Source organism: Patagioenas fasciata, chromosome 4 (assembly GCF_037038585.1).
Source record: "Patagioenas fasciata isolate bPatFas1 chromosome 4, bPatFas1.hap1, whole genome shotgun sequence".
NCBI lineage: Eukaryota > Metazoa > Chordata > Aves > Columbiformes > Columbidae > Patagioenas > Patagioenas fasciata.
Genome location: NC_092523.1, coordinates 60612472 through 60627428, shown reverse-complemented (window position 1 = coordinate 60627428; position 14957 = coordinate 60612472). Strand labels below are relative to the sequence as shown.

At 38.4% G+C, this 14957-nt stretch overlaps 1 protein-coding gene across 9 annotated transcripts in view; it reads right to left on the bottom strand.

The window, feature by feature from the left end:
* The window catches only part of ANAPC10 (anaphase promoting complex subunit 10), a 337004-nt gene that overhangs the window by 294346 nt on the left and 27701 nt on the right, over positions 1-14957 (bottom strand). For 2 of the 9 annotated variants that reach the window (XM_071808029.1, XM_065836586.2), the window contains exon 5: positions 1963-2338. The exons of 5 other annotated variants lie outside the window; for them this stretch is intronic. In XM_071808029.1, the coding sequence (XP_071664130.1) occupies positions 2108-2338 (231 nt within the window). In that variant the 3' untranslated portion in view covers positions 1963-2107. Of the gene's footprint in view, positions 1-1962; positions 2339-13725; positions 13858-14957 lie in introns of those variants that run through there. 2 more of the 9 variants (XR_010651288.2, XR_011738871.1) reach the window with 2 other exon arrangements.

Genomic DNA, 14957 nt, shown 5'->3' with positions numbered 1-14957 from the left:
ACACTGAACTGACAGACTTGGTGAAAAGCATGAGTTCAACTGCCTTCTGTTGAACAAGAATTCTGCTATTTAGCATCTCTTTTACATGGGAAGGTAAAGTACCATTAAGGTACTCCTAAAATGATTGAATCCATGTTTAAAGAGAACTTGGCCTAGTCATGGACTTCCCTACAAGGTTCATTATCAAATGCCCATTTTAATCACTCTTCTAAAGACTGTGGAGTTCAGCCAGAGGACAAAAACATTCAGTAAACACCAGCTTACTTCATTAAGTACATAAAAGATTTCAACAGCTGAATTCTTCAGCCTTCTTTGACAACCTTCCCATCTTCCTCTGTTTCACCTCTTTCCTCCTCTGAAGGACACTGCATCATTGTTTGATGAGCCTCTACTGTTACTAGCCTTTCCTTGCTCACAATTAATAAGTGTCAGAAGGTTTCCTTGGTTGAGATTAGCCTAGCTTTATCATCAACTTTTATGATGCTAGGAGGAAGAATGAGCTTGATCACTACTGGATATTTTAAACAAAATCCTTATACTTCGACAGCCTCTCTAAAACCACTTAGTTTTATGTTGTGCTTTTTTTTTTTTTTTAAAGTCAAAATAACTAGTAAACAGGTTATGGCACATTAAGTGATAAATATTCCTACTCATTGCAAGTAGACTAAATATACATTTTCCCTGCAATGTTCTTTACTTTAAAACACATTAAAAAACCCCTCCATGCTATGAGTCTGAGATCACCTTGTGTTACACAGTTGAGTTCTCTGTATTTTAGGAGGGACATAGGAAGATGATTAAGGGAGTGGAGCATCTCCTCTATGAGGAAAGGCTGAGGGAGCTAAGTCTCTTTAGCTTGGAGGACATTGAGGGGTGACCTAATTAATGTTTATAAATATGTAAAAGGTAAGTGTCACAAGGATGGAGCCAGGCTCTTCTTGGTGACAACCAATGACAGGACAAGCAGCAATGGGTATAAACTGGAACACAGGAGGTTCCACTTAAATATGAGAAGAAACTTCTTCTCAGTGAGGATGCCAGAGCACTGGAACAGGCTACTCGGGGGGTTGTGGAGTCTCCTCCTCTGGAGACATTCAAAACCCGCCTGGACACATTTCTGTGTAACCTCATCTGGGTGTTCCTGCTCTGACGGGTGATTGGACTAGGTGATCTTTTGAGGTCCCTTCTAATCCCTGACATTCTGTGATTCTGTGACATTGGCCCTTCAGATTCATTCCTACTGTTACTATATGTTAGAGCATTCCTAATTCTCCTTCTGGTTTGAACACCTATCACATTTAGATTACCTATACTCACATCTATATTAATGTATATACAGTATTGAATAATCTGGAAAGATTTAATTCATTTCATTAGCATCTTCATTTCATTATCAGTCACTGGAACAGGCTCCTCAGGGAAGTGGTCACAGCATCAAGCCTGTCAGAGTCCAAGAAGCATCTGGATGATGCTCTTAGTCATACAGTTTAGGTAGTCCTGTGAGAAGCAGGGAGTCAGACTCCATGAACCTTATGGGTCCCTTCCAGTCACATTCTATGATTCTGTGATCTACTTTGCAGTTATGAAGAAGGTTAAATTCAGGTAGGTAGTCATGAAGCAGAAAAAAAACTACACAGAAAAGGATAGAACACATTAACATGAGCAATGATGGAAAACATTACGGGTAATGTCTTTAAACTGTGCCTGTTCAAGAATGCTCTTTAAAAAGAGTAGCTTTTAAGTAAAGGAATAGAGTAGAACAAACTATTTTCACACTTGATCATTAAGGAAAGAAATAATTTGAAAAAAGATCTGTGTTATATCAAAGCAATTATCATTCCTGGACATGAATACTATACTTTAAAGTGCCTTCCCCCCCCGCTTCCCCCCGCCTCAGGTAGTACACAAGCATTCAAAAGACTCCAAGTAAAAGTAATGGGAAAATTACAGGATACAACACACTGTAGTACAAGATTATTTTTATTTCAAAATTGTACAAAGCATAAAGATATAATTACACTGAAGTAAACCCTGCTCTTTAAGTAATTCAATATCTAAGCAATGATACTGCCATCTAAAATGCCTTTATTATTTCTCATTAAAAGTTTTATCTTATAGAGCGATACATCATGAAATCAATTGTTGTACATCTAGGGAATTTACCAATAGAGCTCTCTTCCACTGGGGTGTACACTTTGATTTGTCTCATGTGAGTGTCTCTTCCATTTTGGTGATTAGCTAGAACAGCAATCTGAATCATAAATGTGCGAATAGGCTTCTTATGAGTATCTGTTAAAGGAACATGAATCCAGCCACTTGGTTCCACTAGTTCAAGTTGCTGCCAAAAACAAGACAAAAAAGCAAAACATTCAGAAACTGTTAACATGTTTAATTATAAGTGATCACATATTAAACCTGTTTAATAGAGTCTCGCAAATCAGATTCTAGTGATTTTTTCAAATTAATCTGTAATTGTTCAGTTGAATACTCATAGCTAATTTACCACTGACGTAACTGGATACAAATTGATTCACAGAATAGAATCAAAGTCATTTAGGTTTGAAAACACCTTTAAGATCATATAGTCTAACTGTAAACCTAATTCAGTTGAGTAGATGTGTTTGCTTTCATAATGTACCTTCCATTTTGTGCCTTAACCTTAAAAAAAATCAGTATGAAAAAACACAGATTTGAGTATAAATTCAAGAAAGTCAAAGCAATACTATTTGGATCTTATTACTGAAGTACACTGCTCAAAGATGACATATGTTAATTTATCTAGGCACTCCAAACTCAATTACATCGTAGTGACTTACACAGAAAACTAAATCCACACAAAGCCTGAGTTTTCAAATATTTGTTAAGCGAGCTGGGGAGGAGGAAGAGAAAGGTGACAGAGGAAAAAATACAGGATAACTCATGACACTCTCACCTATGTGTCAAAGCAGATGCCTGTCCAATTTGTCATCGCTGCAGAGCCATTTATTCACATTCTATGTTCTATTTTTACTTTTATTCAACAAACCAGGTGTAACATGATTTTAAAAAAAATTTTAATCCTACAGAAACCAATGTCAAAGCAAGTAAGAACTGTATTTTGTTAACTCTAGACCACATCACTGACACATCATCATGTTGAAATCAAGCTAGATGCTATGCAGAAGTGGGGTAACAGCTTCTGTTTAAAGCTAGTTGCCCAACTTCAAAGCATGGCTCAAAACATATATGGAAGAGAGAAAAAAACCCAAACAAACCAGACCAAGCAAAATCGAAAACAGTTCTCCACAAGCGAGTGCATTCCACACAGCTAAGCAAGCAAGACTGTTGTTCTTAGCAGCTGAGTTTCTCTGTGGAAGACCTAAGCTTTGAGCAGCTCAAAATTCCTGTCTTTCTCCTGAAAACACTGTATGACAAGCATCCTGTCAAATGCCTTGCCTTTACTGAAGCTTTCAAAAGACCCATCTGAGATCTACTGCTTCACAGGCTGCAAACACCCTCAAGGAATGACCCAAGAAACAAGTAAGAAAAGTTTGATCGCTACTTCAGGTTTAAAGAGACAAAAAAAATCTCTCACATTTCCACCTAGGAAAAACAAACAAACAAAACAACAAAACAACCCACACAACCCAAAACCCTCCACTGCTGCAGGCTTCCCAACAAATAATTTCCAAAGCATTAAATTGACTAAACCTAGCTATTCATTTCACTCCTGGTGCTAGACACTTCTACAAATACATTCACTTGTTTGTTGTAGCCCTGTCTTTTCAAAAAACCTACAACATTTTTTTTGCATAGGAAACATCAGGTAACAGTTGGCTTTACAAAGTGATAAAAATGATGTGCTGTTGAAGCAGCTTTAAAAAGGGGAAGTTTGTCATGGTGAGGTAGCAGTCAATAGTTTGAGCAAGTACGCTTTCCATCTCCAAAGTGAACAGAAAGGAAGAAGATCCCAGTAATATTTTATTCAACTAGTACTGAAGGTAAAGTGGCTATGATTTAGAAGAGAATGAAAAAGTTATTTCTAATGAAACTTGCATTTTAATATTATTCTCATATATTACAAACTTTGACTGCTCATTCAAAGTGGAAAATTTAAGTTCCCTAGCTAGGGGGGTGTTGTTTTATGCTCGGATTGAAATGAAATGGGTTAGTTAATACAGTTTAAAAAAAACAAACAAACAAACAAACAAACATGTACCACCTTCTCTAGGTTGACATAACTGGTTTCGGACAGATCCAATATAGTTTCGGTTTGTATGCTTTACCGGGAAAAATTGCAGAGAGTGAAATACTGACTCCATCTCCAGAACCAAGAGAGCTGCCAAATGACTGGCAAAAGTAGACTATTTGTACAAAAAGAAGTGAGATGCTTATTAAATTCACAGAGAAACTAACATATTTTAAGACAACTAGTCATAAAGGTAAGCACTGGAAAGAGGTGCAAAGGTAATTTTATTAATGTAATAATATATTCTATGTGATAAGATACAATTTTTGTTTATATGTTTATCAGAGCTTTGTTTCATCCCTGACCAATGGGAGGTGGTCATAAAATTTATTTACAGCATTATATTTTTCAGTCCTGCTACAAAGGCAGTTCATTTCTTTACAAGCCTTTCTACAGAGGTAGGGCAAGTAATTTCTACATCTGTAAAACAGGCAACATTAAATTAATTAGATTAAAGTATTCCCTAGTTCCAGACGTCAGATACTTTGAACCTGATTTTTCCTCTCCTTAGTAACATACAGTATGTTACATGAGGTTTAGCTCCCACTGAGTTCACTTGCAGTTGTGTCTGGATTTCTGTAAATTGATGAGTTCAAACCAGCCACCAGAACAAAGTATGAACAGCCACCTACGAACAGTTACTTAAGTTCATCATGTAAAAACACCATGACTAAGCACAGATCATACACAATTCATCGAGTAGCAGTCAAACTGTCTCAGCCACAAAGCCTTTTTATTCCTGAAATGTTCTCTGCTTCACTTACTCCACATGTTCCAACATTTGTAACAGAAGAATACGCATCCTTTACTGTACAAATCCTGGACTCATCCTCAAAATAGACCCCTTTCCCAATTACAATCAAATAGTTGCCTCTTGGACAAAGCATGTGACACTTGTGATGAAGCTGGAGGTTGTACATTAAGTTGTGCATTAAGTACAAGAGGTCTGAGACAAATGTTTGAAAAAAGGTAATGATTTTTGCCCTCTAAATAACATTACTGTACTGTGACATTTGAGGCTTTTTTTTTAATTGATGCCTACATAGTTCAGTAAAGTGATTAAAACCTTGAGACCCACTCAATTACTGACGTTTAAATACAACAAAACCTAGCAATTATTATCTGAACATCCATTAAAAAATGAGATATTTTGCCAGTATGACACACACATTTTCTGTGACCAAAGGAATGGTACAAACCAGACAAACACATACTCCTAAATTCTTCTCTTCCCCATCTGTCATGCTCTTTTAGATGAGTGAGACAGTCTTGTCCCAGAGGACCCAGGTCCCTCACCAGGGAGAAAGAATAGGACATGGGAATAGGCAGTGGTGGTACAAGACAAAATGCTGCCCACTCTGCAGCTGAACTCTAGTTCGATGTCAGCACCCAGATCCAGCCACTACAATTCAGCACAGAAGTGGGATGAAATATGCAGCTCAATTCTGCCTGGAGCATTCCCAGTGTGAACAGAATCTAAAGGAAACTTACTGTGAAGTTTGAAGAAATTCCTATTAAGCCCATGCAAATGGCAATCTTTCAAAGCCTTGTAAACCGGTCTGGAAATTTGGGTGGATTTTTACAGGGAGGCAAAAGGCACATCCTCAACACAAAGGCTGAACTACTGCCAAATTTCAAATCCTTGCTTCAGAGCTTGGGGGCACTGGAGCATCAAAGGAGGACACCAGAATATTCTCACACAAGCAAAATAGCATACTTTTCACTAGCCTTGTTCTTGGAACAGAACTGCTTTGGCTGAAACTTTCAAAAAACAAATTCAACCCAAGGCAGACATCTGGCATGGAAAAATCTCAAGTCTGAACTGAAATCTGGCAAAAGTTATAAAGTAGCTAAGAGTTACACCTTAAAATGGAAAGGGCCATGCAACCTTACATACAGGTGACACCAGCAGCTCTGTCTATGGTAAATGCTATACTTTAAATTCATTTCAGTTGATTTTGCTGTCAACCCTGTTCTTTAAAAAATATTAAACACCATATATGCATATGTTTCATCCCAACTCTACAGCGTAAGTCCACTATAAGAAAATACCAGATTAAGTTTCTTCCTGTATTTTTTCCTCTTAAGTAGGTCATAAGAATCAGTCGCAACTAACTGACTTCCAAGAAAGTTTTAAAATCAGTTATATTATTAATTACCTGAGTGAAAATTGGAAGTTTTTCTGTTACGTGTTTTACCAGAAAAGGTTAAATAAAGCAAAACAAAGAAATGAATCAAGGCAAGTTCAATATTAGTAACCCAGGATGGTTCCTGCAGCTCTAGACTAACCTTATGTACATTATACTAAAAGCCTAGCATTGATTTTGTTGGTTTGTTGGAGTTTTTGTGGGGGGGGGGGGGGGTTTGTTTGTTTTTGTTGTTGTTTGTTTTGGCGGTATTTTGGTTGTGTTTGTGTTGTATGTGTGTTTTGTTTGTTTGTTTGTTAATTTGCTTCTTATACTATAACAGTTTGTAAATAAGAGCATGAAAGTCATAATAAAGGAACAAAGGGATAAAAATTGAAATCGAAAAATCACTCACCTGTCCTTTGCTGCTGTTATATGCTCTTATCTATCTCTTCTCCTGCTTTTTCTCCATTGCTTTCTTATTTTTTCCTGTCCTTTGAGTGCTACAGCTTTACCTACGGACATATACTCCCACTCCAGTAATCCATGTTATTTTGAAAGCCAAAGCAGAAAGTGTTCTCAGTGGAAATCTTTTCCCCAGTCAATTTAATAGCCCGGTTTCTTCACTTTATTGTATAGTCCAGAGGGTCTACAGAATTCCATACACTTTTGGCAAGGCTACTAAAACTAATGGGTTTTCTATCATAGATGATGCACACCACACAACAAAATAAAAATTAAAATCAAGGCCAGAGCAACTTGAGGCTACACTTCAGAAAGATGACTGAACACAAGACAAGAACTTTTAAGAGGAATATTGTTCTACACTGGTATTGCTGGCATCCTTATAGGACAGGAAATTATTTATGCAAAGAAGGTTTTTCTGTTGTACTTAATCCTACTTACATTGAATATTGACCTCTTTTTCCATACTCTGTGATATCTTACTTAAATTCTGTGGTGTCTTCAAAGCAGCACACAGCTCAAACTGCTGCTTCTACTAGGCTTATAAGCCCAAACCAAGTTGTTTGCTGTATTTACAGTAGACTAACATCCTTGAAACAATACATGATTTTTGCTAATCTATGCAGGTACCTTTTGTGAAGATACAGGAAGAAGAAAAACCCCACTGTAAGTAGCTTCATATTCCTGGTGATTACAAACACCTCAGAATGTATGCTAGACAAGGCTCTGAGATTTCAGGAGAATAAATTTTTCTGTACATATAATGGAACAAAAAGCAGCCAGTTTTCTTCTCCTGGAAAAAAACATCCTTTTCTGTATGTATGCACTTACAGAGAAAATTACTGCTGCCATCACAGCTTCATCATGATAAAACATGATTCTCCAAGACATTGGTACCTCACCACACTCACATTTGATCATCTGTACTACTAAATCCAAATGACAACACATTTCCTGTGACTGCCTCTGAAACATGCTGTGAAACTAAACAGCATTTAATTTTGCTCCTACTTTTCTCATAGAACTGTCAAAGCTGCTTCTTTTCATTTTAGTGACTTACCTTTGAAATTAAAAGCAGTGGCTAGACTCCTCTTTGCAAATATAATTTTGCCTATGTGCTTCACTAGTTCTTGCCATACAGTTATATAAAAATCCAAAGCTTTTCAAAGGAGGTTCTCAATAAATAACGTGTTCTTCCAAGGAAAAGACGATCATAAAGTTCCAGAGGAAAAAAATGCTATTTTCATAATTGAAGTATTTATCAATATACAGTCTTTCTCCCAGTTGAGTGATCAAATATAGGAAGGGCTTTTCCTTGTTTAGCTATTGGTTTTTTACAGCTATGCAAATGTTTCCACAACAACTGGCAAAGAGAAAGAAGGCTGGCTAAATTTCCAAAATTGTCTTTACATAACTGCCATCCTCTACCATATAGCTACCAGGATTCAGAATCAGTAGACCTCTGCATAATTCCTAGTATTGGAACTGTCAACATATGAAGTAGCAGAGCTTGGGCCTCAGCCATCACTTCACTTAGGAAGGAAGAGAACCAGTTAATGGCAGTGATGCACCAGTTCCAGTAGAAAAACGAAGCATGTCCAAAAAAAACTTCGCAAGTTCCAAGTGAGTCAAAGGAGGGACACCACATTAGCAGCTTAACAAGAAATACAGAAACATGCTCAAAGGACTCACTGTGAAGAGCACACTTCTTCACTCTAATGAAGCAACGACCACCTAAGGAGGTGACTCCGTGGTCTTAATCAGTCACCTCCTTAAGCAGTCAAGAAATCTAACTTCAGTCTATCAGGTAAAAGAAGTTTTCCATTCTTCCAAATAGCAGTTCCTGAAGAGTCTAGAGGAACACAGTCCATCCCTCAGGAAGATTCAACTATGGGATCTGGGCAGACAGGAGACTAGTTGCAGAATAAGCAGTGAAACCTGCAAATACTAAACATTCCTATCATATATAAAAAGCTTTTTGTTCAAATGAGCTACAAGAAATAACTTTTGGGAAGACTGGGAAGGTTGAAAAATAGAAAGGTCAAAAAGATCCCTGCAAAAAGTTTTATAGAACCTCCTTCTTCAGATCATCCTACTCTTGATTAAAACAGTAAAAATTAACCAATGTCCAGGTATTAGGAAGTTCTATCTGATTAAAATAAAGACAACTAAACACACAAGTCAAGCTAGAAAGAGTAACTTTATAGATTACCAAAATAAATATTTGTCACAGAACATGTATCTGAGCCTAGTAGTAGCATAAAAGTCAACTAAACCACAGAGACCCTGAAAATATACTAGAGGAGTGCTCGATCAGCTCAATAAACAGGGAAACACTATGGAAAGAGATAAATATATTAGACCAAACGTTCATGAATGCACTAAATTTGACTTCTTTTTGCACCAATCAGCTTTCGGCACATCTTGACAAGTTCCTCTCAGAATCATTTGTACCTGTATAAATAACCAAATGTATCAAGTGTGACAATTCAGTTTATGCAATTAACTTGTTTGTAAGTGACAGTGTATATATATCCAGAATCACCCATAGCTTGTCCTCATTTCACTTATTTCTGAACTGTTGAATGAAGTGGTAAGAAGGCTGGCAACAACTAAATATTATTTAGAAAATGCTTTGTAAGGTCACACTTCTGCTTTAGTATGTCAAGCAAAAGTACTGTGAACTTCCAGCAGAAGATAAAAACTAGAGTTATTGATAACAATGTTATATCTCATTATGAGGATCTCATCCTTTCAAATATGACCTGTCAAATTTTACATAGATTTGACAAGTTCTAAAAGAGCAAAAGGTCAAGGTGCAAAAATGATACAAGCAGAGTTTTGTGTTGTTTTTTGGTTCATTGGTTTTGGTGGGTTTTGTTTGTTTGGGTTTTTTTTTGGGGGGATGTTTTGTTTTGGTGTTTTTTTAGTATCACAGAATCACAGAAGGTTAGGGATTGGAAGGGACCTCTAAAGATCATACAGCTCAATCCCCCTGCCAGAGCAGGAACACCCAGATGAGGTTCCACAGGAAGGCGTCCAGGCAGGTCTTGAATGCCTCCAGAAAAGGAGGCTCCACAACCTCCCTGGGCAGCCTGTTCCAGTGTTCTGTCACCCTTACTGAGAAGAAGTTTCTTCTCAAATTTAAGTGGAACCTTTTGTGTTCCAGTTTGTATCCATTACCCCTTGTCCTATCATTGGTTGTCACCGAGAAGAGCCTGGTTCCATCCTCGTGACACTCACCCTTTATATATCTGTAAACATTAATGAGGTCACACCTCAGTCTTCTCCAATCTAAAGAGACCCAGTTCCCTCAGCCTTTCCTCATAAGAGAGATGCTCCACTCCCTTAATCATCTTTGTTGCCCTGCGCTGGACTCTCCAGCAGCTCCCTGTCCTTCTGGAACTGAGGGGCCCAGAACTGGACACAATATTCCACATGCGCTCTCACCAGGGCAGAGTAGAGGGGAAGGAGAACCTCTCTCGACCTACTAACCACCGCCCTTCTCATATACCCCAGGATGCCATTGGTCTTCTTGGCCACAAGGGCACAGTGCTGGCTCATGGTCATCCAGCTGTCCACCAGGACCCCCAGGTCCCTTTCCCCTATGCTGCTCTCTAATCGGTCATTCCCCAGTTTATACTGGAACCTGGGGTTGTTCCTACCCAGATGCAAGACTCGACACTTGCCCTTGTTATATTTCATTAAATTTTTCCCTGCCCAACTCTCCAGCCTGTCCAGGTCTCACTGGATGGCAGCACAGCCTTCTGGCATGTCAGCCACTCCTTCCAGCTTCATGTCATCAGCAAACTTGCTGACAGTGCACTCTATTCCCTCACGCAAATCATTGATGAATATATTGAATAATGTAGGCCCCAGTACTGACCCTTCAGGCACTCCACTAGATACAGGCCTCCAATTGGACTCTGCCCCACTGACTACAACTCTCTGGCTTCTTCCCCTCAGCCAGTTTGCAGTTTGCCTCACTACCCGATCATCCAGACTGCACTCCCTCAGTTTAGCTATGAGGATGCTGTGGGAGACTGTGTCAAACGCCTTACTCAAGTCAAGGTAGACCACATCCACTGCTCTGCCATCATCCATCCATCTTGTTATGTCTTCATAAAAGTCAATGAGGTTGGTCAAGCATGACTTCCCTTTGGTGAAGCCATGTTGACTGCCCCTAATGACCCTCCTATTCCTAATATGCCTTGAGATGGCACCAAGTGTAAGTCATTCCATCAGTTTCCTAGGGATGGAGGTGAGGCTGATCAGTCTATAGTTACCCAGGTCCTCCTTCTTGCCCTTTTTGAAGACTTGTTAAATAGCATAAAACAGTGAAATTGGAGTCTAGTGCAATGCTTAGAACCAAAAATATAGTGTTTCTACACAGGTCTCACTGAAAACTTGCAAGTAGTTTTTACATATGACATGTGACTGGATGGATGGGGATCTCACTGATACAAGACAAACACACCCCACAATCACAAAAACAACATGCCTGCCTCCCCTCCGCCCCAAAAAAACACACCTGTTAAGAAGCCTGTCTGAAGTCTGATCTGAGATCTATTCCAACCACACTCCCCTGCCCTTACTCTCCCAGCTCACTGCCACCATTATCAGCCTCAGCATCAGTATGAGTTTGTCATGACTATCCAAGAGAAACTGTGATAGAGAGGGCAACCCCTTCGGGCATCATCTCAAGGACACACACACAAAAATATATTGAAGAATTTGAATTCCTCAAAACAGTGTAATGTGTAAGTCCTATACTGCCTAGTGATCCCCATACATTAAGAAAACCAATCTTGTTCCATTCTCATTTCATTACGATTTAACACCTACGTTCCTATGGTTTCTTAAAACAATACCAGCTCAATCATAGCAGCAGAACTACAACACCTCCAAGAATCGCAGTGTAAGTAAATAGTTACTCCACAAATATGTACTGGCAGGTTACCAGTGTGGGTAACCACCAAGCCATATCCTCCTTGTATGCTGGGCCAAGGTTTAGCATCTATGATGCTCTAATAGAGATTCTTACACTGCCTTTCCAAATTTTATGTTTGGATTACAGAAGCAGCACAACACATGTTGGGCGATGTCAGTGGGTTATATCACACAGCCACCTTGTAGATCACAGGAACAGACATGTTCCTTAAGTAGACAATGTCAATTGCACTAAGACAACCTACATTTCATTTAGCAGAAGTGATTCATCAGCCAAGTCCAGAAGTGGGTTCATTGACTGGTCCATTTTGATATTCTTTAGAGCAGAGGTGTCCCAATTAGAATTTTCCCATATGAGAAGCCACTTGATTTGATTCTGCTGATAAAACAATGCAACCTCTTCCCAGACATACTTAATTGATTCAGACAGAACTTCAATGTTACAATAGGAAAAAAATTAGGAAGAATACAGTATTGAAATGTAATTGATTAAATGTTAAACAGGGAAAGCCAGATTTTTGCATCATAGTTTGTCTTTGAAATCTTCTGAGATAAGCAGCATGTAAGAAGACAAGAATCAAGTCTTAGATATAAAGGCAGTCTCTGGTGAGTAAGTATGCACAGAAAACTACTGTCAGTTGGGAGGCAATGGGGTGCAATTGTACATGCTGTGGAACACCAAGAATTTTGTGACATGGACTCACAGAAAAAATAGCTGTTTCAAAAGTATCAAGTGATCAAGAATCATAAGTACTGATGTCTGCAAAATAGCCAAGGATGATGCTGAACTGCCCACATGGAAAAAAACCTCAAGACAGATGAAGTCACCTTGGTGGAAGTCCAACAGGTCAACACATGGATGGGTCTAGACAGGTTTGGAGGGGGCCCTGTCCATGGTACTTAATCAAGCACCACTCTGGTCATCGCACTCACACCACTGCACCTGCTCACAGCCCTTGTCAGTAACACCAATCAGGTACATGCAGCCTGAGGCAAATAGCCTTCCAAATGCTCAGCTACTGTGGATGTGTCAGCCAAAACTGTCTTAATTGCAATTTCAGGAAATATTGTCTGCTTAACTCTAGGTGGCAGAAAAAGAGCAAAAGGAAAGAAAAAAAATAATCAGACAACAGTATTTGAGTACTTCATCCTCAGAATTTGGATGAACACAACTCTTCAATCTAGAAAATGTATCTGCAGAAAACATCAAATTTGTCACAGATTGTTTGCTAGGAAATGTCTCTCTGGAAAGAAAGGAACACTGTTTTCACATTTGTTGTGCCATATATTTTTTTAACATCTTGTGAGGGACAACGCATAGGCAGCTCTCAAGATTCATTACAGAGAGATGTCTCAAAAGTTATATAGTTTCAGAGAAGGCCAAAAATGTTAAATAGGTTTGGACAGTGTGCTTTTGTGTGCCACATCTGTAAAATCCTATTTTTTCTGTTGAACGAAGTCACGTGAACTTTTACATATTAGAGCTAATGTCTCTCTATGTACATTTTAAGCGGTAGCCATTCTACCCACTGGAACTTAAAAATGAAAAAAAACCTTCTCCCTGTCCCTTTGGAAAGCAGAGGGATTGAATCAGCAAATAGAGTGGCAACACAGTCTAACACAGCTTCATATGTTCTTATATGGAAACAAAGTCTAAAACTTGAAAGCAAATCTTTGACCCAAGGAAGTCACCCAAGTTTAGTTTGGTTTCAGCTAAAACAGACTCCATCTTAGCAGGAACCTTTTGTTGCAGAAGAAGTATTGTCTCTGACTGAAGTCAGCCATAACAACTGTGAAATTTTGGATCTCTGATTTGATGAAAAATGGTATTTATAATGTATATAAGATCAGTCAAGAGAGGAAGAAGGGAAGACAAACATTCTAAGCTCATTAGCATTCTCCTGCTGAGATGTACTTCTCATTAACCAGCTGTCACAATAGACAGGAATGCCATACCTTTGCAGGTGCACTGCTATTAAACTTTGAGAAGACTCCTGGAACCAGGGGAAATCCTTCAGACCTAGAGGGACTTGGCTCCAATGTGAATCTCAGTTACCTCCCTTGAGATTGGCAGATAGCATGCTGAAGCTGAAAAAGCAACAACAAAAAAAAATCTTGAGCTTATGCTCTAGAGTGGTGGCCTGACAGTGTCAAAAATAGGTAATGCAGCCCAAAACAAACTTCCTGCTTTAGTTGGCCTACTTCTGGTACCTAAGTCATTTAAAGTCTAAGTTGCAGACATACTGGAACAGACTGCATCTGGACAGTCTGGTCCTAAAAATGAATGGCAGAAAAAGCTACGGTTTGCTGCAAATCTTTAAACTTTCCAGAATTCCAGTATTCTGAAAAAAATTATGAGGAATTTTTTTTTTTTTTTTTGAATCAGGGTACTATCCAGTTAAAATATCAGTAACTCAGAGTATTTATTATACATGCAGATGGGAGAATGGAAACAGGACATAAAAACTCAAAAAAGTTACCAGAAAATATATAGTCAACATGATACATTTAGAAAGAAGTACAAGTCTAATTTAGTGCAAACATTTTGTACTTTTTGGTAAGTATTTCAACCATAAAAGCTTCTCACTTGAATGTTCTTCATTTTATGGACAAGAAAGGAGAAGACCTCATATACACAAGGTAATAGGTAAGTATCCTACTAAGTAGGAGCCTGGCAGAAGATGACCAACTGATACAAGTAATTTTTGGCATGCTGTGCGATGATAAAGAATAAAACCAGAAGATTCTCTAACAATTAAATGTTTAAATGATCATCTGTTGTAAAAATAAACAATGGCATTAATGTGGTAAATGTGATTCATGAAACTGTTTCTTTGAAAACCCTTCCAGTAACTTTTACTTGATCAGAAGACAGGGAGACTGCTTTGCAACACACACAAAAAAAAGTGTCAAACAACAACTCCCCCCCTACAATTTCTCAAGTTCATTCAAATAAATGGCACTATCTGCATTCAAGCCTTCTTACAACCCAGAATACCCTTTAGTGTCAGAACTTTCAAATAAAGCCATCTGGCTAAGTATGTGGACCAAGATTTTCATAAAAAAGGAAGTGGGGCACAAAGTTCCTAAAAATTACTTAAGATGACACATTACTAGCCTTGTTTGTTTAAATGCTTATCTTACTAATGAATTTCAGCCACTTTGCATCCCATCAAAAAAAGCACTGA